The 25,354-nt window shown below is 50.7% G+C and overlaps 1 protein-coding gene across 1 annotated transcript in view; it reads left to right on the top strand.

The window, feature by feature from the left end:
* RANGAP1 (Ran GTPase activating protein 1) overlaps positions 1 to 25,354 on the top strand; it is a 125,574-nt gene that overhangs the window by 30,311 nt on the left and 69,909 nt on the right. The window contains exons 3-8 of the mRNA XM_075321797.1: positions 7,648 to 7,775; positions 8,145 to 8,204; positions 8,341 to 8,520; positions 18,325 to 18,459; positions 18,541 to 18,699; positions 18,804 to 18,917. Coding sequence (XP_075177912.1) covers positions 7,648 to 7,775; positions 8,145 to 8,204; positions 8,341 to 8,520; positions 18,325 to 18,459; positions 18,541 to 18,699; positions 18,804 to 18,917 — 776 coding nt within the window. The remainder of the gene's footprint in view (positions 1 to 7,647; positions 7,776 to 8,144; positions 8,205 to 8,340; positions 8,521 to 18,324; positions 18,460 to 18,540; positions 18,700 to 18,803; positions 18,918 to 25,354) is intronic.

Raw genomic sequence — 25,354 nt, 5'->3', positions numbered from 1 at the left:
GGATCCTGACGGCTTCAGGTATTCCCTCTGAGGTCATCTCCACTATGACTCCGGCTCGGAAGTCTTCTTCGGCCAAGATTTATCACAGGACTTGGAGGATCTTCCTGTCCTGGTGTCGCTCTTCCGACCATGCTCCTTGGCCGTTCTCCTTGCCGACCATCCTGTCTTTTCTACAGTCTGGTCTACAGCTAGGACTGTCCCTCAATTCCCTCAAAGGACAGGTGTCGGCTCTGTCGGTATTATTCCAGCGGCGTATCGCCCGACTGGCTCAGGTGCGCATGCAGGGCGCAGCTCACATCATTCCTCCTTACCGGCGGCCTTTGGATCCCTGGGACCTTAATCTGGTCCTCACGGCCTTACAGAAACCCCCCTTTGAGCCTCTTAGGGAGGTTCCCTTGTTTAGACTTTCACAGAAAGTTGTTTTTCTAGTAGCCATAACTTCTCTCAGGAGAGTTTCTGATTTGGCTGCGCTTTCTTCGGAATCCCCCTTTTTGGTGTTTCACCAAGACAAGGTGGTTCTTCGTCCGACTCCGGACTTTCTCCCTAAGGTGGTGTCTTCTTTCCACCTTAACCAGGACATTTCATTGCCCTCTCTTTGTCCGGTCCCTGTGCATCGCTTTGAGAAGGCGTTGCACACCTTGGATTTGGTGCGGGCGCTCCGAATCTATGTGTCACGCACCGCCGTTTTTAGGCGGTGCACCTCACTTTTTGTGCTAACCACGGGTCAGCGCAAGGGTCTCTCTGCTTCTAAACCGACCCTAGCTCGTTGGATTAGGTCGGCTATCGCCGATGCCTACCAGTGTTCTCAGGTGCCTCCCCCGCCGGGGATTAAGGCGCACTCGACCAGAGCTGTCGGTGCCTCCTGGGCTTTCAGGCACCAGGCTACGGCTCAGCAGGTTTGTCAGGCTGCCACTTGGTCCAGTCTGCACACTTTTTCGAAGCACTACCAAGTGCATGCTCATGCTTCGGCAGATGCGAGCTTGGGCAGACGCATCCTTCAGGCGGCTGTCGCCCATTTGTGAAGTTAGGTTTTGCCTACTTCTCAGTTTGGTTTATTTCCCAGCCATGGACTGCTTTGGAACGTCCCATGGTCTGGGTCTCCCATAAGGAACGATGAAGAAAAAGAAAATTTTGTTTACTTACCGTAAATTCTTTTTCTTATAGTTTCGACATGTGAGACCGAGCACCCTGCCTGTTGGCAGTTTTTGTTCCGTGTGTTTTCACTGGCTGTTGTTGTAGACAGAGTTCCGGTTTTTCCGAGTTTTACTCTATCTCTACTTATGGGTGGATGTCCTCCTTCAGCTTTTGCACTGAACTGGTTAGATTGTCATCCAGGGGGTGTATATAGCCCGGAGGGAGGAGCTACACATTTTGAGTGTAGTACTTTGTGTGTCCTCCGGAGGCAGTAGCTATACACCCATGGTCTGGGTCTCCCATGTCGGAACTATAAGAAAAAGAATTTACGGTAAGTAAACAAAATTCTCTTTTTTTATTATTATACCTACTACATATTTGGACAGGATCTTTAAATAACCCTTTCTTCGGCGCTCCATTGGGAGACCCAGACGATTGGGTGTATAGCTACTGCCTCCGGAGGCCACACAAAGCATTACACTAAAAAGTGTAAGGCCCCTCCCCTTCTGGCTATACACCCCCAGTGGGATCACTGGCTCACCAGTTTTCTGCTTTGTGCGAAGGAGGTCAGACATCCACGCATAGCTCCACTGTTTTTAGTCAGCAGCAGCTGCTGACTATGTCGGTTGGAAGAAAAGTGGGCCCATATGGGGCCCCCAGCATGCTCCCTTCTCACCCCACTTGTGGTTTGTAAGGTTGAGGTACCCATTGTGGGTACGGAGGCTGGAGCCCACATGCTGCTTTCCTTCCCCATCCCCCTGAGGGCTCTGGTGAAGTGGGATCTTACAGGTCTCCAGGCACTGAGACCGGGCTCCATCCACAGACCCAGAGAACCTGCTGGATATGGAGCGGAGTATCTTCAGGGACAGGGCCCTGCTACATTAAGGTACTCTGTGTCCCCGGGCAAGCGCGCACACACACCAGCATTGCTGGGAGTGTTAGTGCGCCGGGGGTAACAGCGCGGTGCGCTCGTGCTATTATTCACTGCAGCTTAGCTGAGTGAATTTATGTATTGGGAACTGCCGCGCCGGCCGCTGCTGGGTGTTTTTTACATTGTGGCGCGGCTGGGACTTGTGGTGCGCCGGAGACTTCCGCGCTGGCCGTGCACATGGACGGCCGCGCTTATTACTCGAGTCCCCGGCTTTGCGGCCTAGTTTTCGTTTCGTTCCCGCCTCCAGCCCTGCCAGTCAGGGGTGAGGCGGGACGCTGTACAGACAGTCAGCACAGAGGGCTGGAGTCTGCTTTGCATTCTCCAGCCCCCTTCACTGGACACAGTGGGACGCCAGTTTCCCGCTCTTGTCTGGGGCACGCCCACGGCCCGCCCCTCGTCACACGAGCTGGAGAAGGACGCCGGCAGCCATTCCTGCACGCAGTCCGAGCTGGGGAACGGAGACATGCTCTGGGCGACCAACACAGGGCTCTGGCGACCACATACCCACGTTATAGGCGGGCGGTAAGCAGCACCTGAAGTGCTGACCCCACAAAATACCGCAGTGTCCATTTGTATTTGATGCTTGTATATACACTGCACTGTAGGTCGCTATCTTTGGCTATATGCCCTCCTAGATGGCGAGATAACAGCAGCAGAAAAGCAAGGGTGCTAAGGCACAGGTTTTCTAGGCTGCTTGTATTGCATGTGCTGAAGTGTTCATTTGTACTTATGCTTGTATGTTATACATTGCACTGTACTGTCGCTACTCTTGGCTATATGCCCTCCTAGATGGCGAGATAACAGCAGCAAAAAAGCAAGGGTGCTAAGGCACAGGCTTTCTATGCTGCTTGTATTGCATGTGCTGAACTGTTCATTTGTACTTATGCTTGTATGATATACATTGCACTGTACGGTCGATACTCTTGGCAATATTCTCCTAGATGGCTGGACAACAGCAGCAAAAAAGCAAGGGTGCCAAGGCACAGGCTTTCTATGCTGCTTGTATTGCATGTGCTGAACTGTTTATTTGTACTTATGCTTGTATGATATACATTGCACTGTACGGTCGCTACTCTGGGCTATATTCTCCTAGATGGCTGGACAGCAGCAGCAAAAAAGCAAGAGTGCCAAGGCACAGGCTTTCTATGCTGCTTGTATTGCATGTGCTGATGTGTTTATGCTTGTATGCTATACATTGCATAGATGGATTGAATACAGCAGCAAAAAAGCAACAAGGCTTCCTATGCTGTTTTTCCTGCATGTGATACTGTTCCACCGGCAGGTTCCACTGACCCCCATTGTGTGCAAGCTCCCCTGTAGCACTTGGTCAGCCGGGGTCTCTACTAGAGGTGGCCAAAGGAATCATCCGTGAACCCTGTCCAGGGACAGGGACGGAGTTGCAGTTTCGACTGATGGATTGTCATGGGATAGAGACTTTGCAGTCCAGACAGGCCATGGGCAATCTTGATTAATGCTCCCTGGCCGCCCTCATTTGGAACGTAATCAGTGCTCCGGGGGGGTCCCAGGCATTCCAGGGTGAAGGCTCTGACACGGACGGCAGTCCCAGACAGCCTAAGCTAGCTCGCTGGGGGCGGCGCTCGGCTTCATCACTGGTCAAGGTCCCAGCAGGAGGACTCTCTGTATGATGAGGCAGACGTAGCTGATCAGGGTTTCGGTCCTGACACCGCTCTCAATCCGGATACACCGGATGGTGACGCCATAGTGAATGATCTTATAGCGTCCATCAATGGAATGTTGGATATTTCTCCCTCAGCTCCCCCATTGGAGGAGTCAGCTTCACAGCAGGAGAAATCCTTTTTCAGTACTCATGCGTATATTGCGTATTTTTCTGGCGCTGTCTTCAGAGAAGCAGTTCAGAAACACCACGCTTACCAGATAAGCGTTTTCTTCAAACGTTTTAAGGATACACGTTATCCCTTTCACCTGACGTGGTAAACCGCTAGACCCAGGGTCCAAAGGTGGATCCCCCAATCTCCAGGCTTGCGGCTAGATTCATAGTTGCAGTGAAGATGGGGCTTCACTTAAGGATGCCATTGACAGACAGATGGACCTCTGGTTGAAATCTGTCTGTGAAGCTATCAGCGTGTCGGTTGCTCCGGCATTCGCAGCCGTATGGGCACTCTAACCTATTTCAGCTGGGCTTGCGCAGCTGGTCTTGAGCACATGTACATCTGTGCCGCAGGTGGTGTCCTTAACCTCGCAATGTCTGCATTGGCGACTTACCCTAGTAATGCTGTCCTGGAGGGACAGTCGAGGTTGGTCCTTCCCAGGCTCGGGCAGGTCCCAATTGTCCTCGTCCATTAGGGCTCAATCACGCCCAAGGAAGGCAGCAGGAGGAACCGCTACCAAGGCGGTCTCCTCATGACGGTCAGCTCTCTCTCTCCGCATCCGCGGTTGGGGGCAGAATCTCTCGCTTGGGGACATTTACTGCCACAGGTCACAGACCGGTGGGTGACAGACATTTTGTCCCACGTGTACAGGATAGAGCTCTGTTCTCGTCCTCCGACGCGATTCTTCAGCACTCCCCCCCCCCCCCCCCCCCTCCCCCCACCGAGCCGATGCTCTTCTGCAGGCAGAAGAAGTGGTAATCCCTGTTCCTCTTCAGGAACAAGACACGGTTTTTCCTCCAACCTGATTGGGGTGCCAAAAAAGGGGTGGCTCTTTCCGTTCCGTTCTGGACCTAACACTGCTCACCAAGCATGTGAAGGCCAGGCGGTTCCGGATGTAACCCTCCGCTCCGTCATTGCCTCAATGTCGCAAGGAGATTTCCTAGCATCAATAGTCATCAGGATGCTTATCTCCACGTGCCGATTGCTCCAGAGCACCAGCGTTTGCTACGTTTTCGTTATTGAAGACGAGCATCTTCAGTGCGTAGCCCTGCCCTTCGGTCTGGCAACAGCCCTACGGGTTTTCACCAAGTTCAGGGCAGCAGTGAGAGCAGTCCTGCACTCTCAGGGTCACTCTGTGATCCTTACTGGGACGATCCACTTGTCAAGGCACCCTCTCAAGAGGCATGCCAACGCAGCCTGAACGTGGCGCTGGAGACTCTCCAGAGTTTCGGGTGGATCATCAACTTTTCAAGGTTACATCGGGCACCGACCCAATCGCCGACATATCTGGGCATGGAGTTTCACACTCTCTCAGCGATTAGTGAAGCTTCCGCTGGACAAGCAGCGTTCACTACAGACGGGGGTGCAGTCTCTCCTTCAAGGCCAGTCACACCCCTTAAGACGTCTCATGCAGAGGCAGTCACTTTCGCGCAGTTTCATCTGCGTCCACTTCAATGGGACATGCTTTGCCAATGGGTTGGGGAGTCGACGTCCCTAGACAGGAACGTTTCCCTTCTCAGGCGGTCAAGGAGTCCATCCTTCAGATCAATGTTCTAGAAATCTGGGCAGTGTATCTTGCCCTACAAGCCTTCCAGCAGCGGCTGGAAGGAAAACAGATCCGAATTCAGTCGGACAGTCCCACAGCGGTGGCAGACATCGCCCACCAAGGCGGGACACGCATCGCCAAGCCTACCAGGCAATCCGGCGGATTCTGATGTGGGTGGGGGACAGAGCATCCACCATATCCGCAGTTCACAGTGTTCTACCTCTGGCACTGTTGCCCAGAGTGCTACGCAAGCTTAGCTCCGCTTGCCGCCGCGCCATCCTCGTCGTCCCAGACTGGCCGAGGAGGTCGTGGTTCCCGGATCTGTGGCATCTCACGGACGGCCAACCGTGGGCACCCTCAGACCGGCCAGACTTACTGTCCCAAGGGCCGTTTTTTTCCACTGAATTCTACGGCCCTGATCCTGACTGTGTGGCCATCGAGTCCGAGATCCTAGCGTCTTCAGGATTATCTCAAGTCGTCATTGCCACCATGAGACGGGCTAAGACGCTGTCGTCTGCCATGATCTACCACAAGACGTGGAAGATATTCTTCTCTTAGCGCTCTGCTCAGGGAGTATCTCCCTGGGCATTTGCATTGCCTACTTTTCCTTCCTTCCTGCAATCTGGTTTGGGAAAAGGTTTGTCGCCCGGCTCCCTTAACGGACGAGTCCCAGCGCTGTCTATATTCTTTCAGAATCGCATAGTACGACTTCCTCAGGTACGCACGTTCCTGCAGGGGGTTGGTCGCATTGTCCCTCCGTACAAGAGGCCGTTAGACCCATGGGATCTGCACAGGGTACTAATTGCTCTTCAGGAGCCGCCCTTGGGGCCTCTGAGGGATGTTTTTTCACTTTCTCGACTGTCACAGAAAGTGGCCTTTTTGGTAACGGTCACGTCTCTTCAGAGAGTGTCCGAGCTAGCAGCGCGGTCATCCAAAGCTCCTTTCCTGGTGTTTCACCAAGACAAGGTAGTGCTGCGCCTGATTCCGGGGTTTCTCCCTAAGGTGGTATCCCCCTTTCATCTCAGTCAGGATATCTCCTTACCTTCCTTTTGTCCTCATCCAGTTCATCGATATGAATTGGACTTGCATTTGTTGAATCTGATGAGAGCGCTCAGAATCTACTTTTCCCGCACGGCGCCCCTGCGCCGCTCGGATGCACTCTTTATACTTGTCGCTGGTCAGCGCAAAGGGTCGCAGGCTTCCAAAGCCACCCTGGCTCGATGGATCAAGGAACCAATTCTTGAAGCCTACCGTTCTGCTGGGCTTCCGGTTCCATCAGGGCTGAAGGCCCATTCTACCAGAGCTGTGGGTGCGTCCTGGGCATTACGACACCAGGCTACGGCTCAACAGGTGTGCCAGGCAGTTACCTGGTCGAGTCTGCACACTTTCACCAAACATTATCAGGTGCATACCTATGCTTCGGCGGACGCCAGCCTAGGTAGAAGAGTCCTGCAGGCGGCAGTTGCCTCCCCGTAGGGGACGGCTGTCTTTGCAGCTCTAACATGAGGTATTTCTTTACCCACCCAGGGACAGCTTTTGGACGTCCCAATCGTCTGGGTCTCCCAATGGAGCGCCGAAGAAGAAGGGAATTTTGTTACTTACCGTAAATTCCTTTTCTTCTAGCTCCTATTGGGAGACCCAGCACCCGCCCTGTTGTCCTTCGGGATTTTTGGGTTGGTTTTTCGGGTCCACATGTTGTTCATGTGGAATGGTTTTCAGTTCTCCGATGTTACTTCGGAGTGAATTTGTTTAAACCAGTTATTGGCTTTCCTCCTTCTTGCTTTTGCACTAAAACTGGTGAGCCAGTGATCCCACTGGGGGTGTATAGCCAGAAGGGGAGGGGCCTTACACTTTTTAGTGTAATGCTTTGTGTGGCCTCCGGAGGCAGTAGCTATACACCCAATCGTCTGGGTCTCCCAATAGGAGCTAGAAGAAAAAGAATTTACGGTAAGTAACAAAATTCCCTTCTTAAAGGCCAAAAACCTATAAGAGCAAACACCTTTGAGTTCGTCAGAACACTTAGAGCCACACACACACTGGCCCACATTTATTTGGGGCAACAACAGTAGTAAATGTGGACCTTGTTCTGCGGCCTGCCAATATACTGAGAGCCTACAGAGTGTATTTCTTACTTCATTTGGGTTTGTTTTTGCTGCGTTTTAAAAAACCTTCCTCTCCATTTGCAGCAGAGGAAGTGGTGCAGGAAATTGAAAGGTTCGAAGGACTTCAGGCATTGCGTCTTGAAGGTAACACTGTGGGTGTTGAAGCTGCGAAAGCCATTGCCAAGTCCTTGGAAGAAAAGTCTGATCTAAAGGTGAAATAACTATATACAGTTGATTAAGTTGCAGAAAAATGTATTGAAATTTGCAGGGCTCATATGGCCTAGCAATGTTACACGAGCCTCGAGAGGGACGGCGTCGGTACGGGAGGGGCCTACAGGGTACTTTTATTTTACAAAAGGGGAATATATCAGTGAAGGGTTTGTCAAGTAGTGAACAACCCCTGTAATGTGTCTCTCTTTACCGAGTATGTACTGTACTCCAGTATGCAGTCTGACAACCATCCGGGCAGAATGTGGTCATGGGCAAAAAGGCCCCATATTAGATAAAAATAGGCCGAAGAATGTAATTTGGTGACCTCACAATTTATTAATTCAGTATATGCTGATGTCTTCTACTTCCAGAGATGTCATTGGAGTGATATGTTTACTGGGAGACTGCGATCTGAAATTCCTCCTGCGCTGGTAAGCATGCTAATCTATGGAGTTTAATGTTTACAGTGGAATTAAAGTGTCAAATGAATGGCTTTTGCAGATTAGCGTCATTCTTCCTGCTATACAGTGTGCCTGCATACATATAAAGCTGCCTGTTTTCTTACAGATTTCTTTAGGAGATGCATTGATAACTGCTGGGGCACAACTGACTGAACTTGATTTGAGCGACAATGCTTTTGGGCCAGACGGTGTACGAGGATTTGAGGCGTTGCTGAAAAGTCCCTCTTGCTACACCCTACAGGAGCTGAGGCTAAATAACTGTGGCATGGGAATTGGTGGAGGAAAGGTACTTTGACACTTATTGGTAACACTATTGCTTTATAGTTTTTGTAGTTTTGCGAAGTCTTATGTGAATATCACTAGTGTCTGCCACCAACGTCTCATCAGTAGGGATCTGACCCAAGTGACTTTAAAGGGAAACCGTCATGTTGAAAAATTATATTTGATCTGTGGTCAGGATATTATAAGACATTGACATACATTTTTATGGGAAAAGTGTCAGTAAAACTTTAATTTTATTAATTGAAATCCCTGGTGTTTGTTTGTACAGTGCATAAATGAGTACAGTGTACACTCACTTTTAAAAGTAAGATTTTAATCAATATCTCACTGAATACAAGAATAATTTCCAAATATTTGACAAAATTCAGTTCATAGAACCTTTTTTTTTTTTTATTCCATATGTAGTAATATATAGCTTTCATGACAAAATCTTCAGTTTTACGCAAATTAGTTGATGGAAATATGAATACACCCCACATCAAAAACTACTACATCTAGTATTTCTATATCTCTTCATTGGGGGACACAGGAGACCATAAGTGTTTGCTGCTGACACTAGGCAAAAACGTTAGTTCCTCAGCAATATTCACCCACCAACTGGCATAGAAATAATCAGTTTTAACTTAGTGTCAGTAGAAGGTGGATACAGGGCTGCTCCAGTTCTACCTTACATTTGTTGTGTTTTTAGCAATGATTTCCCTTTGTCCTTCAGATACATCTAGTGATTGGGTGAGAGTGGAATATTCTCATCCCACCTAGAGACAGAGCTCAGTGTGGGGTTGCGTCACTACTGTATCTTCGGTCTGCCAGAACCCTAGCCCCACCCACCCTTACACATCAAGAGTATTTGGGGCTCCCCAGCAGTAGGTTCTTGCCACCATGCACCTATCCGCTCGACGGACCACGTTCGGGATGTCTGACGACAGTCTTTCTCATTGTACTATGAAGAGAGATTCCGTGACCTTCAGGAAAGGTGTCTCCTCTTCTTTGGTCCCGGGCAAAAGAGAGAAAACAAGAGCAGAGAGGGAAATCCTCGCTATTTACCATTCCTGGACCTCATTTCATTCCATTAGTACTTATTTGTTTCTCTGGACCAGTCAAGACCTCCTCGTCGCCCTGCTTTTCCCCCTCATCCGTCAGCCAGGCTTCTAATATAGTCCCTAGCTTGGTGTGGGGCCTGCAGCTGGGACTCCCCTCCTGCCACCGCCAAATCAGACGCGGCGGCTCTCCTGCGCTCCCCACCCTCCACGGTCTACGTATCAAAGCGCGGCTCTTTGTCGCGTGGGAATTCTGCTCCCCCTTTTCTGTCTCCACCCTTTTGTATGCACCCTTTGCCCCTCTACGTCAGATTCTCAGCTCTTGCTGCTTCCACCGTCCTCGCAGCACGCCTCCAACCATCTCCTTGTGCACAGTAATTTTCTGGGTAACAGGCACCTGGATAAACTTTGATACCTAGGGGCTGCTCCTCCATCCCCAGTACCACTTCCCTTTTACTTTTCTTTCTCTAATCTATGCCTAACCTCGAGGAGCCTCACTCCTACGTTCTTACTTTTTATACTTCATTTTGCCTGTTCTTGTCACAAGACGTTTCCATCTGGTCAGATCTACTCCCTCTGCCCGGATTGCAGCTAAATCACCATGCCATTCCCTCAGTAGCCCCCCACCCACTGCCCACAGCAAGATTGTGCCCCTTTCCCCAAGTGGGCAGCAGCTCCCTGTCTCTTCCTGGTCTCAGTTACCTTCTACGTCCCCCAGGACATAGCATCCTTCTCTCTCTCTCCTTCCTCTGACTCGCCGGTTGCTCGACATTTGGACCCCTGCTTAAAGTCAAATTCCGATCTGAACTCCTAAGAGATCTCTAAACTACAGGTATGGTGGATAGTCTGATCATAGATGTTCTTCAGACTTTCAACATGAAGAATGAGGAACCTGCAGAGACTGAGCAGTCCACACCTTTTAAGAAATCCAAACTGTATTCGCCAACCATGCAGAGTTCGACAGAATGGAAGCATCCAGAAAAACGTTTTCAAAGAAGGAAACAAAGGTTTTGTACCCTTTTGCATCTGATCTTCTGCAAAGATGGGCCGAATCCCTCTTCATGGTTCTCCCTGCTCTCTATTAACACTATCCTGCCCCACTCAGATGGGGCGTCGCCCATGGACCCCTCTGCCAGGAGACATAGGATGTAACTAAATCTGCCTTAGAGGCCATTGGTTCCATCCTTGGCCTTGAGCTGACGTTTTTAACGGTAACATTTTTGTGCAGATTCTACGTTTTGATCGCCTGTTATTGCATTTTGCACAAAATGTGTGGCGACCAAAAAACGCAATTTTGGCGTTTTTAGATTTTATTTATTTTTTTTTTTTTTCTGCAGGTACGCAGTTTACCGAACAGATTAATTTTATATTTTGATAGATCGGGCATTTCGAAAACGCGGCGATACCAAATGTGTATTTAATGTTTTTTTTTTTTTTTAACCCTTTAATTTTCAATGGGACAAAAGGGGTGTGATTTGAACTTTTTTTTTTTATTTTTTTCAAAACTTTTTTTATTTTTATTTTTTTGTACTGTAAGAATCAGCAGTCTGATCGCTCTTCCGTATCTGCTAACAGCTGTGAACACCAGATATGCTCATCTCCTATCTCACATAGAACTTGGCTGGGTGAGACAGGAAGTGAGTCATGTGAGCTACAGGATTCATCACAAGACCCTGTCCTACCATGACAACTATCAGATCCACGTGATCACGTCTCGTGACTTCCGATGTCAGGTGGTGAGTAAACGGAACACCGCGACAGCTATTGTAATGCCGCTGTGACAGTTTCACAGTGGCATTTAAGGGGTTAACAGGTACGGGCGGATCTGCTCGTACCTGGTAGGCACACATGTCCGCTATATAAATCGGCTGACGTGCGCTAATCGCCCGACTGCCCACGGTAGCATTGGGGGATTAACACTATGACTGCTAGGACGTAATTTTACGGCCCGCGCTCGTTAAGGGGTTAAAGTGATTCAGTGGCCAAGTGTCTTTTGATCTGAAGCCAACTGAACACATATGAGGAATTCTGAAGAGACAAGTTGTCATCACTCCACCCAGCATCCGGGCTCTAAAAGAACTCATTCTTGAGGAATGGAAACAGAAAGACGTTGCAATATGTCTCCATGTTCATTCCATGCCTAAAACACTTGGAGCTGTCTTTAAAATTGAAGGAGGTCATACAAAATACTAGATATAGTAGTTTTTGATGTGGGGTGTACTCTTTTTTTTTTTTGCATCAGTATAACTGACCATTTTGTATTGAAAGTTTTATATTAATCTTTCATGTTATGGGCTAAAATATGTGCTATGAACCTCGGTCTTGTCAAAATGTTGGCAATTTGTTCTTATTTTCAGTGAGATTGATTAAAATCTTTCAAAGGGTGTGTACTCCTACTGGGAACTGTATATTGGTCCAGAGGGTAACCTATTTAGTGACTGCTAGTCTTCCCTGTACAGTGCACGCAGACAAGACTGTCAATCACTAGTAGCCCCGCCCACTGGACTCGTATACATACACCAGGGATCTCCGTGAATAAAATACAAGTTATATGCATCTTTCTTTGTCGCTCCATTGGGAGACCCAGACAATTGGGTGTATAGGCTATGCCTCCGGAGGCCGCACAAAGTATTACACTAAAAGTGTAAAGCCCCTCCCCTTCTGCCTATACACCCCCCGTGCTCCCACGGGCTCCTCAGTTTTTTGCTTTGTGCGAAGGAGGCAGACATGCACGCACAGCTCCACAGATTGGTCAGCAGCAGCTGCTGACCATGTCGGATGGAAGAAAAGTGGGCCCATATAGGGCCCCCAGCATGCTCCCTTCTCACCCCACTCTTGTCGGCGGTGTGGTTAAGGTTGAGGTATCCGTTGCGGGTACGGAGGCTGGAGCCCACATGCTGTTTTTCCTTCCCCATCCCCCTTCGGGCTCTGGGTGAAGTGGGATCCTATCGGTCTCCAGGCACTGAGACCGTGCTTCATCCACAACTCCTGTGGAGCCTGCTGGATAGGAGCCGGGTATCGTTCAGGGACATGGCCCTGCTACTTGGAGGTACTCTGTATCCCTGTGGGGACAGCGCACAGCAACACTCCAGCTTTGCTGGGTGTGCTAGTGCACCGGGGACCGCGGCGCTGACCGGGTTAATATGTGCCATTACACACTCAGCGCTGCTGAGTGTGTTTATGTATAGGGACTGCCGCACTGACTGCCGCTGCCATGGAAACACCGCGGCGCGGCTGGGACTTGTAGTGCGCCGGGGACTTTCACGCCGGCCGCGCTTTTACGGCGGCCGCGTTTATTACTAGAGTCCCCGGCTTTTTGCGGCCTAGTTTCCTTTCTTCCCACCCCCAGCCCTGACAGGCAGGGGAAGGGCGGGACGCTGCACAGAACGAGCAGCACTGAGGGCTGGAGCATGCTTTGCATACTCCACCCCCCTCACTGTGCACAGTGCGGGCACCAGTTCCCGCACTTTCTGGGTCACGCCCACGGCTCCCTCCTCTCCTCAGGACGCCGGCAGCCATTCCTGTCAGCTCCTCGGACGCTGCAGAGGGGGACAAAGTCTGGGAGACCCAGGCAGGGACTCTGGTGGCCTCACAACCGCTTTAAGCGGGTGGTAAGCAGCACCTGTGGTGCTAGCCCCATTGTGCAGTAGTGTAACATTATATGTTTATGGTATATATATTTTACACTGTATGGTGCACAGTTGATTTCTGGCTATATACCCTATTGTGTTGCTCAGGGAAGATAATAGCATGGCGCCCACGAAAGGCAGGGGTGCCAAAACACAGGCTTTTTATGCTGCCTGCGCCGCATGTACGACCCCGCTACCGGCAGGTTCCACTGACCCTCATTGTCTGCACTGTTCGGCCCCTGTGGCACTTACTCAGCCAGAGCCTCTGCTAAGAGGGGCCCAGGGGGAGCCACCTGCTGACACTGTCCAGGTGACGGGGACGGAGTTTGCAAAACTCTGAGACCATGGCTAAGATACTAGAAGCCTTGCAGTCCAGGCCGGTATCTCAGCACAGGGACTCTGTTGAATCTTTGTTCCCTGGCCCCCCTCAGTTGGACCAACAATGTCCTCCCGGGGTATCTCATGGGTTCCAGGCTGAGGGTTCTGACACAGACCCCAGCCCCAGACCGGCTAAGCGAGCTCGCTTAGAATTTCCCTCGACATCATCATATTGTGCAGGGTCTCAGAGGGGGGAATCTCTGGTTGATGAAGCGGAGACAGTTGATCAGGATTCTGATCCTGAGGCCGCTCTCAATCTTGATACTCCTGACGGGGACGCCATAGTGAACGATCTTATTGCGTCCATCAATCTAATGCTGGATATTTCTCCCTCAGCTCCTCCGGCGGAGGAGTCGGCTTCTCAGCAGGAGAAATTCCGTTTCAGGTTTCCCAAGCGTACACAGAGTATGTTTCTGGACCACTCTGATTTCAGAGAGGCAGTCCAGAATCACCATGCTTGTCCAGATAAGCGTTTTTCTAAGCGCCTTAAGGATACACGTTATCCCTTTCCCCCTGACGTGGTCAAAAGTTGGGCTCAGTGTCCCAAAGTGGATCCTCCAATCTCCAGACTGGCAGCTAGATCCATACTTGCAGTGGAAGATGGGGCTTCACTCAAAGATGCCACTGACAGGCAGATGGAGCTCTGGTTGAAATCCATCTATGAAGCTATCGGCGCTTCTTTTGCCCCAGCATTCGCAGCCGTATGGACGCTACAAGCTATCTCAGCAGGTCAAGCGCAAATTGACGCAGCCACACGCACGTCCGCGCCACAGGTGGCGTCCATAACCACTTAGACGTCGGCATTTGCGTCTTACGCTATTAATGCTGTCCTGGACTCTGCGAGCCGTACGGCGGTTGCAGCCACCAATTCGGTGGTACTACGCAGGGCCTTGTGGCTACGGGAATGGAAGGCAGATTCTGCTTCCAAAAAGCGCTTAACCAGTTTGCCAATTTCTGGCGACCGATTGTTTGGCGAGCGTTTGGATGAAATCATCAAACAATCCAAGGGAAAGGATACATCCTTACCCCAGCCCAAACCGAACATACCCCAACAGAGGAGGGGGCAGTCGAGGTTTCGGTCCTTTCGGGGCGCGGGCAGGTCCCAATTCTCCTCGTCCAAAAGGCCTCAGAAAGATCAAAGGAACTCTGATGCATGGCGGTCTAAGTCACGTCCTAAAAAGACCACCGGAGGTGCCGCTACCAAAGCGGCTTCCTCATGACTTTCGGCCTCCTCACTCCGCATCCTCGGTCGGTGGCAGGCTCTCCCGCTTTTGCGACACCTGGCTGCCACGGGTAAAAGACCGTTGGGTGAGAGACATTCTGTCTCACGGTTACAAGATAGAGTTCACCTCTCGTCCCCCGACTCGATTCTTCAGGTCATCCCCGCCTCCCGAGCGAGCCAAGGCTCTTCTGCAGGCGCTGGGCACTCTGAAGGCAGAAGGAGTGGTGGTCCCTGTTCCTCTTCAGCAACAGGGCCACGGTTTTTACTCCAACTTGTTTGTGGTCCCAAAGAAGGACGGGTCTTTCCGTCCTGTCCTGGACCTGAAACTTCTCAACAAACACGTAAAGACCAGGCGGTTCCGGATGGAATCCCTCCGCTCCGTCATCGCCTCAATGTCCCAAGGAGATTTCCTTGCATCGATCGATATCAAAGATGCTTATCTCCACGTACCGATTGCTCCAGAGCACCAGCGCTTCTTGCGCTTCGCCATAGAAAACGAACACCTGCAGTTCGTGGCACTGCCGTTCGGCCTGGCAACAGCCCCACGGGTTTTCACCAAGGTTATGGCTACTGTAGTAGCGGTCCTCCACTCTCAGGGTCACTCGGTGATCCCGTACTTGGACGATCTGTTGATCAAGGCACCCTCTAAAGAGGCATGCCAACACAGCCTCGACGCTACCCTAGAGACTCTCCAGAGTTTCGGGTGGATCATCAATTTGCCAAAGTCAAATCTGACACCGGCCCAATCGCTGACATACCTTGGCATGGAGTTTCATACCCTCTGAGCGATAGTGAAGCTTCCGCTGATCAAGCAGCGGTCACTACAGAAAGGGGTACAATCTCTCCTTCAAGGCCAGTCACACCCCTTGAGGCGCCTCATGCACTTCCTGGGGAAGATGGTGGCAGCAATGGAGGCAGTCCCTTTCGCGCAGTTTCACCTGCGTCCTCTTCAATGGGACATCCTACGCAAATGGGACAGGAAGCCGACGTCCCTCGACAGGAACGTCTCCCTCTCTCAGGCGACCAAAGCTTCCCTTCGGTGGTGGCTTCTTCCCACTTCATTATCGAAGGGGAAATCCTTCCTACCCCCATCCTGGGAGGTGGTCACGACGGACGCGAGTCTGTCAGGGTGGGGAGCGATTTTTCTCCACCACAGGGCTCAGGGTACGTGGACCCAGCAAGAGTCCTCGCTTCAGATCAATGTTCTGGAAATACGGGCAGTGTATCTTGCCCTGAAAGCGTTCCAGCAGTGGCTGGAAGGCAAGCAGATCCGAATTCAGTCGGACAATTCCACAGCGGTGGCATACATCAACCACCAAGGCGGCACACGCAGTCGGCAAGCCTTCCAGGAAGTCCGGCGGATTTTGATGTGGGTGGAAGCCACGGCCTCCACCATCTCTGCAGTTCACATCCCAGGCGTGGAAAACTGGGAAGCAGATTATCTCAGTCGCCAGGGCATGGACGCAGGGGAATGGTCCCTTCACCCGGACGTGTTTCAGGAGATCTGTTGCCGCTGGGGGGTGCCGGACGTCGACCTCATGGCGTCCCGGCACAACAACAAGGTACCGACGTTCATGGCACGGTCTCAAGATCCCAGAGCTCTGGCGGCAGACGCCTTAGTTCAGGATTGGTCGCAGTTTCAGCTCCCTTATGTGTTTCCTCCGTTGGCACTGTTGCCCAGAGTGTTACGCAAGATCAGGGCCGACTGCCGCCGCGTCATCCTCGTCGCTCCAGACTGGCCGAGGCGGTCGTGGTACCCGGATCTGTGGCATCTCACGGTCGGCCAACCGTGGGCACTACCAGACCGACCAGACTTGCTATCTCAAGGGCCGTTTTTCCATCTGAATTCTGCGGCCCTCAACCTGACTGTGTGGCCATTGAGTCCTGGATCCTAGCGTCTTCAGGATTATCTCAAGAGGTCATTGCCACTATGAGACAGGCTAGGAAACCAACGTCCGCCAAGATCTACCACAGGACGTGGAAAATTTTCCTGTCGTGGTGCTCTGCTCAGGGTTTTTCTCCCTGGCCTTTTGCCTTGCCCACTTTTCTGTCCTTCCTTCAATCTGGACTGGGAAAGGGTTTGTCGCGCGGCTCCCTTAAGGGACAAGTCTCAGCGCTCTCTGTGTTTTTCCAGAAGCGCCTAGCCAGACTTCCACAGGTGCGCACGTTCCTGCAGGGGGTTTGTCACATCGTTCCTCCTTACACGTGGCCGTTAGAACCCTGGGATCTGAACAGGGTGCTGATGGTTCTTCAGAAACCACCATTCGAGCCAATGAGAGATATTTCTCTCACGCCTTTCGCAGAAAGTGGTTTTTCTAGTAGCAGTCACTTCACTTCGGAGAGTGTCTGAGCTAGCAGCGCTGTCATGCAAAGCCCCTTTCCTGGTGTTTCACCAGGACAAGGTGGTTCTGCGTCCGGTTCCGGAATTTCTCCCTAAAGTGGTATCCCCCTTTCATCTCAATCAGGATATCTCCTTACCTTCTTTTTGTCCTCATCCGGTTCACCAATGTGAAAAGGATTTGCACTTGTTAGATCTGGTGAGAGCACTCAGGCTCTACATTTCTCGGACGGCGCCCCTGCGCCGCTCGGATGCACTCTTTGTCCTTGTCGCTGGCCAGCGTAAAGGGTCACAGGCTTCCAAATCAACCCTGGCTCGGTGGATCAAGGAACCAATTCTCGAAGCTTACCGTTCTGCTGGGCTTCCGGTTCCCTCAGGGCTGAAGGCCCATTCTACCAGAGCCGTGGGCGCGTCCTGGGCTTTGAGGCACCAGGCTACGGCTCAGCAGGTGTGTCAGGCAGCTACCTGGTCGAGCCTGCACACTTTCACGAAACACTATCAGGTGCATACCTATGCTTCGGCGGATGCCAGCCTAGGTAGACGAGTCCTTCAGGCGGCGGTTGCCCACCTGTAGGAAGGGGCCGTTTTACGGCTCCATTACGAGGTATTATTTTACCCACCCAGGGACTGCTTTTGGACGTCCCAATTGTCTGGGTCTCCCAATGGAGCGACAAAGAAGGGAATTTTGTTTACTTACCGTAAATTCCTTTTCTTCTAGCTCCAATTGGGAGACTCAGCGCCCGCCCCTGTTTTTTTGTATATACATGTTGTTCATGTTGAATGGTTTCAGTTCTCCGATTTTCCTTCGGATTGAATTTACTTTAAACCAGTTTATAATTCTTTTCCTCCTTCTTGCTTTTGCACCAAAACTGAGGAGCCCGTGGGAGCACGGGGGGTGTGTAGGCAGAAGGGGAGGGGCTTTACACTTTTAGTGTAATACTTTGTGCGGCCTCCGGAGGCATAGCCTATACACCCAATTGTCTGGGTCTCCCAATTGGAGCTAGAAGAAAAGGAATTTACGGTAAGTAAACAAAATTCCCTTCTTTTCTCATAAACCTATATACAATTGTGCTCGGCTTCTCCTCTATTCTGTGCTGTCCACAGATCGGACTGTATGCACAGCGTGACAGGTTCCCTTTAACATGATCTCCTACATGCCGGTCCGTTTTCCCTTTTATACTGATCTTGTCTGCTCTTCATTCAGATTCTGGCTGCAGCACTTATTGATTGCCACAAAAAATCCAGTTCTCTTGGTAAATCTCTGGCTCTGAAAATATTTGTGGCTGGAAGGAATCGCCTGGAAAACGATGGTGCCACAGCTTTGGCAGAGGCATTTCGGGTATGTGCGATTTGCGGCATAAATAATAAAGTACTAATAAGTCACTCCGCCTCTCCATTAAATGCATTACTTTGTCCCTAGCTAATCGGCACCTTGGAGGAAGTCCACATGCCCCAGAATGGCATAAACCATGCCGGGATCACCGCATTGGCTGAGGCCTTCAAAGTGAATCCACTATTGAGAGTAATTAATCTGAACGATAACACATTCACAGATAAAGGCGGCATTGCTATGGCAGAGGTAATATCATCTACTTGTCACCTTTTTATAGGTTTGGTAAATGTATGGATTTGTGATCTTGGTGAATTTCTTGGCAATATAACTTTTCCTTTCCTTCCTTTTAGGCACTAAAGACTTTAAGGCAAGTGGAGCATATCAATTTTGGGGATTGTCTTGTGCGTTCTAAAGGAGCCATGGCCATTGCTGGTGCCCTGAAAGAGGGTTTGCATAAAATAAAGGTAAGACCTTACAATGCTGCATTGTAAGTTATAGAGTTATATCAGTGTTACAGGGATTATCCAGGACTTTTAAGGCAGGTAGTCGCTGTCTGTTCTGCATGGGGATGATTTCAGATGGTGATTCTCAGGCTTAACTTCATTTCTTCCGAGCTGCTCTGTCGCCTGGGTGTTTCTGCTGATGTCACGCTGATTGATATTTTGCTCCCCGCAGTTGGGTAGTAGGGAGCCGGCTGTCAATCGGCATGACCTCGGCAGTGACACCTCGTCAACAGAGCGGAAGGGAAGACATTGCTTTGTTGACGTGACGTCAGGTGAAATGGGAATTGCAGGCAGGAGCTGTACTACGAGCCGAGAAATCATCGCTAGGTAGGTAGTTGCTAACTTCATGCCTGTAAGATCTCAGCACCATACACAAAATAAGGCTCTGTGCCCATGTTGCGTATTGGCGTGCAGTTACGCTGCTTATTGCACCGCAGCATAACTGCATGCATCCTGCGTCCCCAGCACAATCTATGAAGATTGTGCATAATCCATGTGCACGTTGCGTTTTAGAAAGCAGCGATTTGCATGCTGCCAAATCGCTGTGTTCTGAAAAGCAACATGCCACTTATTCCGTGCGCTTTGGATGCAGCTCCCGCTCGGTCTATGGTGGGGGCTGCATCCAGAGCGCATGAAATCTGCTTTTTCACTGCATTCATTACGCAGTGTTGCTTCAGCGATTTGAAGCACACATGTGCTGTCAAATCGCTGCAGAAATTTCTGCAGGGACAGAGCGCAACGTGGACACATAGCCTTAAAGGCCCTGATAACCTTTTGAAAGGGAATCTGTCACTAGGTTTTTTTTCTCCCTCATCTTAGAGCAGCATAAAGTAGGGGCAGAGACCCTGATTCCAGCTATAGCATTTACTGAGCTGTTTGCCGTCATTTTGATAAAAATCAACGTTTTCTCTTCAGTTATACAGCGCTCATGAATATACTGGACTACCTTTTAAACTTTGCGTTAAACAATTTGGGTTTTTATGCCCTTATTTTGACGATGTATGTTCTCATGTATTATATCATTGAACTGAACATATCATGGTTGCTCAGTATGTATTATGCTGTTTTTGATATCTTTGCACTGTGCCCCTTGTTAGTCCATTATTACTGGAGCTGATCTTTTGCATATATTGCCAGTACATTATTATTGTGAGGAGTCAAGTTTATTCACATTGTTATATACTGCAGTACAGTTGCATTTACATCATGTGTGTCCTTTTCTGTGAAATGTTTTTAATTGGTTTTATATTTTTTACACATTGATTAAAGCTATCTGCACTTGACTGTGGAGGTTTTTGGCTGTATATCTTTATAAAGCGCTATTTCTGGTTATATATGTATTACCTTGATATTAGACCAGTGCAGGTTCACACGCCCCTCCCTTTTCTTTTGTGTTCAGTGTTGTTATTGAGGCGTTTGCACGGTCTTGCAGGTGGTGCCAACCCAAACCCCCCCTTTTTTTGGTGTATGCTGGACTACCTGGCAGCACGCCAAGTAGTCCTCTATTGATAATCTACTACGATTAAACAGTGAATTTATCAAAACTACACTAAGCAGCCCAGTAAGTGACACCTCGCTGGAATCAGGATCTCAGGCGCCTACATTATGCTGCTTTCAGATTAGGTGGTAAAAACCTGGTGACAGATTCCCTTTAACCCCTTAATGACCAAGGACATACTGGTACATCCTTGGTCGCCTCCCCTCCCCTCAGGTTACCACGGGCTCTGGTGGTAAGCCCATTGTTTTCCCTGCACATGTCTGCTGACAGTGCGATTTAAAGGGCCTCAGCGGAGATCACGCTATTCCCCACCACCATCGGGGGGCCCCTTGATGGGATCACGGAGCGCCAAGGTGTTGTCATGGTAGCACTCCTGGCTGGAAAGTAGACAGAAATTCTGCACCTATGACAAATCAAAAGGTTTTTGTTGACAAGGTCTGACCCACCTTGGGTGAGGTCAAAGACCTGTCATTCACCCAAAATACACTCTACTGAGGTGTCTGAATTAACTGGATGGACTCGCCTAGGAAGAGTCCAAAGTATACACTGATTAATATGTGCAAACTGACCTACCAAGCCATACCCATTAGATGAGGACTCGCCCTGGATAGTGGGCTGAGTGCCAACTGGATCGCCTGCCTGATCAACCCAACAAAGCGCTTGCTTGTTGTGCTGACCAGCTAAAAAACAATGGTCAGAATAATGCCCGTGCAATATGCAAAACTGGGTATCTCTGTTAGCCTGACTGACTCTCATATGAAGATGTATCTGGCCTGGGAAGTGGGCAGGACCCCTCAGGCTGCTTACATGCTGCCTACAACTGAGGAAGATAGCTCAATCGCCTGCTCTGATTAGTCACGTGGTGGGTGTATGCCGGCCACGCTGATCGACTGGCAGATGGATGCAAAAAAGTAATATGGAGTGTGTGATATCACCCATACTGCATGTAGGATACACATGCTACGAGACTAAACACCTAATACGACACACAAACCACCATCAGCTGCACGAAACTCCCAACAACCCCAGCCAGGACCCTTCCCAACGCAGGGACTGAAGGTCTGATGGGGAGGAGGAGAAAGATGGAGAGGAGCAGAGAAAAGGGACACCAGAAAAAACGCTGGGAGGTGCGTGGTGCTAAAACTAGGATAACAAAGTATATGGTAAGGGCCAAATCAATGGACATACTTAAGTCCTGGAGAAGCTTGCTTCTTTGGTTAGGGAAGGACGCCGCAGTACGTCAGGAGGGTTGAGGGCACAAAAGGACTAAATGCCAAGGTACTGCTATTTGGGTAAGAGAAGATGCAGGCTGCACTCGCCTTCGCTATGTGGGGTGAATAGTGCACATTTACACTTCTGTTATCCCTCCAAACAAACATCCAAGATCTAAAACTCAAAGAGAGAAGGCTAGCACCTAACCTACCAAAGATAAGACTGGTCTGACACTGATACGTCTGCCTGCAACTGACACTGTGCTGAACTAAGGAGGCCTGATCCTATCAGGCCAGGTAAGGCCCGTTTCACACATCCGGCATTTCGCTGGATTCTGGATCCAGCACGCATGCAGTACAGTACATTAATTTACAGTGGAAGCGCGACACCATGCGGACAAATGCGGTTGTGCATGAAGCGCACAACCGCATGGTGTCACGCTTCCTCTGTACATGTAATGTAATGTACTGCATGCGTGCCGGCGAAAATTCTGGATGTGTGAAATGGGCTTTAGTCTGGTAGGGAGGAGCCAACTTTTTTTTTTTTAAGGTGTATTATTAGTGGCAGCAGACTAACCCATGGTCCCTGTACTCCCTGAGGAAGCAACTGATAGAAAAACTCTTTGCTGCCTACAGCAACCAATCACAGTGGAGCTTTCATGTATTCTGTTTTAGAGAAATGAATGCTGCTTTGTAATTGGTTGCTCTGAACATCAGACAATTTTGTTGCTGCTTTTTTTTTTTTTTAAATTTTATTTCTTTGTCGCTCCATTGGGAGACCCAGACAATTGGGTGTATAGGCTATGCCTCCGGAGGCCGCACAAAGTATTACACTAAAAGTGTAAAGCCCCTCCCCTTCTGCCTATACACCCCCCGTGCTCCCACGGGCTCCTCAGTTTTTTTGCTTTGTGCGAAGGAGGCAGACATGCACGCACAGCTCCATAGATTGGTCAGCAGCAGCTGCTGACTATGTCGGATGGAAGAAAAGTGGGCCCATATAGGGCCCCCAGCATGCTCCCTTCTCACCCCACTCTTGTCGGCGGTGTTGTTAAGGTTGAGGTATCCATTGCGGGTACGGAGGCTGGAGCCCACATGCTGTTTTCCCCCTGAGGGCTCTGGGTGAAGTGGGATCCTATCGGTCTCCAGGCACTGAGACCGTGCTTCATCCACAACTCCTGGGAGCCTGCTGGATAGGAGCCGGGTATCGTTCAGGGACATGGCCCTGCTACTTGGAGGTACTCTGTGTCCCCGTGGGGACCGAGCACAGCAACACTCCAGCATTGCTGGGTGTGCTAGTGCACCGGGGACCGCGGCGCTGACCGGGTTAAATGTGCCATTACACACTCAGCGTCGCTGAGTGTGTTTATGTAGGGGGACTACCGCGCTGACCGCCGCCGCCATGTTTAACACTGAGGCGCGGCTGGGACTTGTAGTGCGCCGGGGACTTCCGCGCGGCCGCGCTTTTACGGCGGCCACGCTTATTACTCGAGTCCCCGGCTTTTGCGGCCTAGTCTTTCTTCCTCCCGCCCACAGCCCTGACAAGCAGGGGAAGGGCGGGACGCTGTACAGACGAGCAGCAATGAGGGCTGGAGAATGCTTTGCATACTCCACCCCCCCCCACTGTGCACTGTGGGGCACCAGTTCCCGCACTTTCTGGGTCACGCCCACGGCTCCCTCCTCTCCTCAGGACGCCGGCAGCCATTCCTGTCAGCTCCTCGGACGCTGCAGAGGGGGACAAATTCTGGGAGACCCAGGCAGGGATTCTGGTGGCCTCACAACCGCTTTAAGCGGGTGGTAAGCAGCACCTGTGGTGCTAGCCCCATTGTGCAGAGGTGTAATTATATGTTTATGGTATATACTTTACACTGTATAGTGCACAGTTGTTTTCTGGCTATATACTCTATTGTGTTGCTCAGGGAAGACAATAGCATGGCGCCCACAAAAGGCAGGGGTGCCAAAACACAGGCTTACTATGCTGCCTGCGCCGCATGTACGACGCCGCTACCGGCAGGTTCCACTGACCCTCATTGTGTGCACTGCTCGGCCCCTACTGCACTTGCTCAGCCGGAGCCTCTGCTAAGAGGGGCCCAGGGGGAGCCACCTGCTGACACTCTCCAGGTGACAGGGACAGAGTTTGCAGTCTTTACAGATAAACTCTCGGAAACTATGGCTAAGATACTAGAAGCCTTGCAGTCCAGACCGGTATCTCAGCACAGGGACTCTGTTGAGTCATTGTTCCCTGGCCCCCCTCAGTTGGACCAACAATGTCCCCCCGGGGTATCTCATAGATCCCAGGCTGGGGGCTCTGACACGGACCCCAGCCCCAGACCGATTAAGCGAGCTCGCTTGGAAATTCCCTCGACATCATCATGTTGTTCAGGGTCTCAGCGAGGGGAATCTCTGGTTGATGACGCGGAGGTAGCTGATCAGGATTCTGATCCTGAGGCCGCTCTCAATCTTGATACTCCGGACGGGGACGCAATAGTGAACGATCTTATTGCGTCCATCAATAAAATGTTGGATATTTCTCCCTCAGCTCCTCCGGTGGAGGAGTCAGCTTCTCAGCAGGAGAAATTCCGTTTCAGGTTTCCCAAGCGTACACAGAGTATGTTTCTGGACCACTCTGATTTCAGAGAGGCAGTCCAGAATCACCATGATTGTCCAGATAAGCGTTTTTCTAAGCGCCTTAAGGATACACGTTATCCCTTTCCCCCTGACGTGGTCAAAGGTTGGACTCAGTGTCCCAAGGTGGATCCTCCAATCTCCAGACTGGCGGCTAGATCCATACTTGCAGTTGAAGATGGGGCTTCACTCAAAGATGCCACTGACAGGCAGATGGAGCTCTGGTTGAAATCCATCTATGAAGCTATCGGCGCTTCTTTTGCCCCAGCATTCGCAGCCGTATGGGCGCTACAAGCTATATCAGCAGGTCAAGCGCAAATTGATGCAGCCACACGCACTTCCGCGCCGCAGGTGGCGTCCATAACCGCTCAGACGTCAGCAATGGCGTCTTACGCTATTAATGCTGTCCTGGACTCTGCGAGCCGTACGGCGGTTGCATCCGCCAATTCGGTGGTACTCCGCAGGGCCTTGTGGCTACGGGAATGGAAGGCAGATTCTGCTTCCAAAAAGCGCTTAACTAGTTTGCCAATTTCTGGTGACCGATTGTTTGGCGAGCGTTTGGATGAAATCATCAAACAATCCAAGGGAAAGGATACATCCTTACCCCAGCCCAAACCGAACATACCCCAACAGAGGAGGGGGCAGTCGAGGTTTCGGTCCTTTCGGGGCGCGGGCAGGTCCCAATTCTCCTCGTCCAAAAGGCCTCAGAAAGATCAAAGGAACTCTGATTCATGGCGGTCTAAGTCACGTCCAAAAAAGACCACAGGAGGTGCCACTACCAAAGCGGCTTCCTCATGACTTTCGGCCTCCGCAATCTGCATCCTCGGTCGGTGGCAGGCTCTCCCGCTTTTGCGACACCTGGCTGCCACGGGTAAAAGACCGCTGGGTGAGAGACATTCTGTCTCACGGTTACAAGATAGAGTTCACCTCTCGTCCCCCGACTCGATTCTTCAGGTCATCCCCGCCTCCCGAGCGAGCCGAGGCTCTTCTGCAGGCGCTGGGCACTCTGAAGGCAGAAGGAGTGGTGGTCCCTGTTCCTCTTCAGCAACAGGGTCACGGTTTTTACT

Source organism: Anomaloglossus baeobatrachus, chromosome 8 (genome assembly GCF_048569485.1).
Source record: "Anomaloglossus baeobatrachus isolate aAnoBae1 chromosome 8, aAnoBae1.hap1, whole genome shotgun sequence".
Classification (NCBI taxonomy): domain Eukaryota; kingdom Metazoa; phylum Chordata; class Amphibia; order Anura; family Aromobatidae; genus Anomaloglossus; species Anomaloglossus baeobatrachus.
Note: the sequence above shows the minus strand (reverse complement) of the source record. Positions and strands in the feature narration are given on the sequence as shown.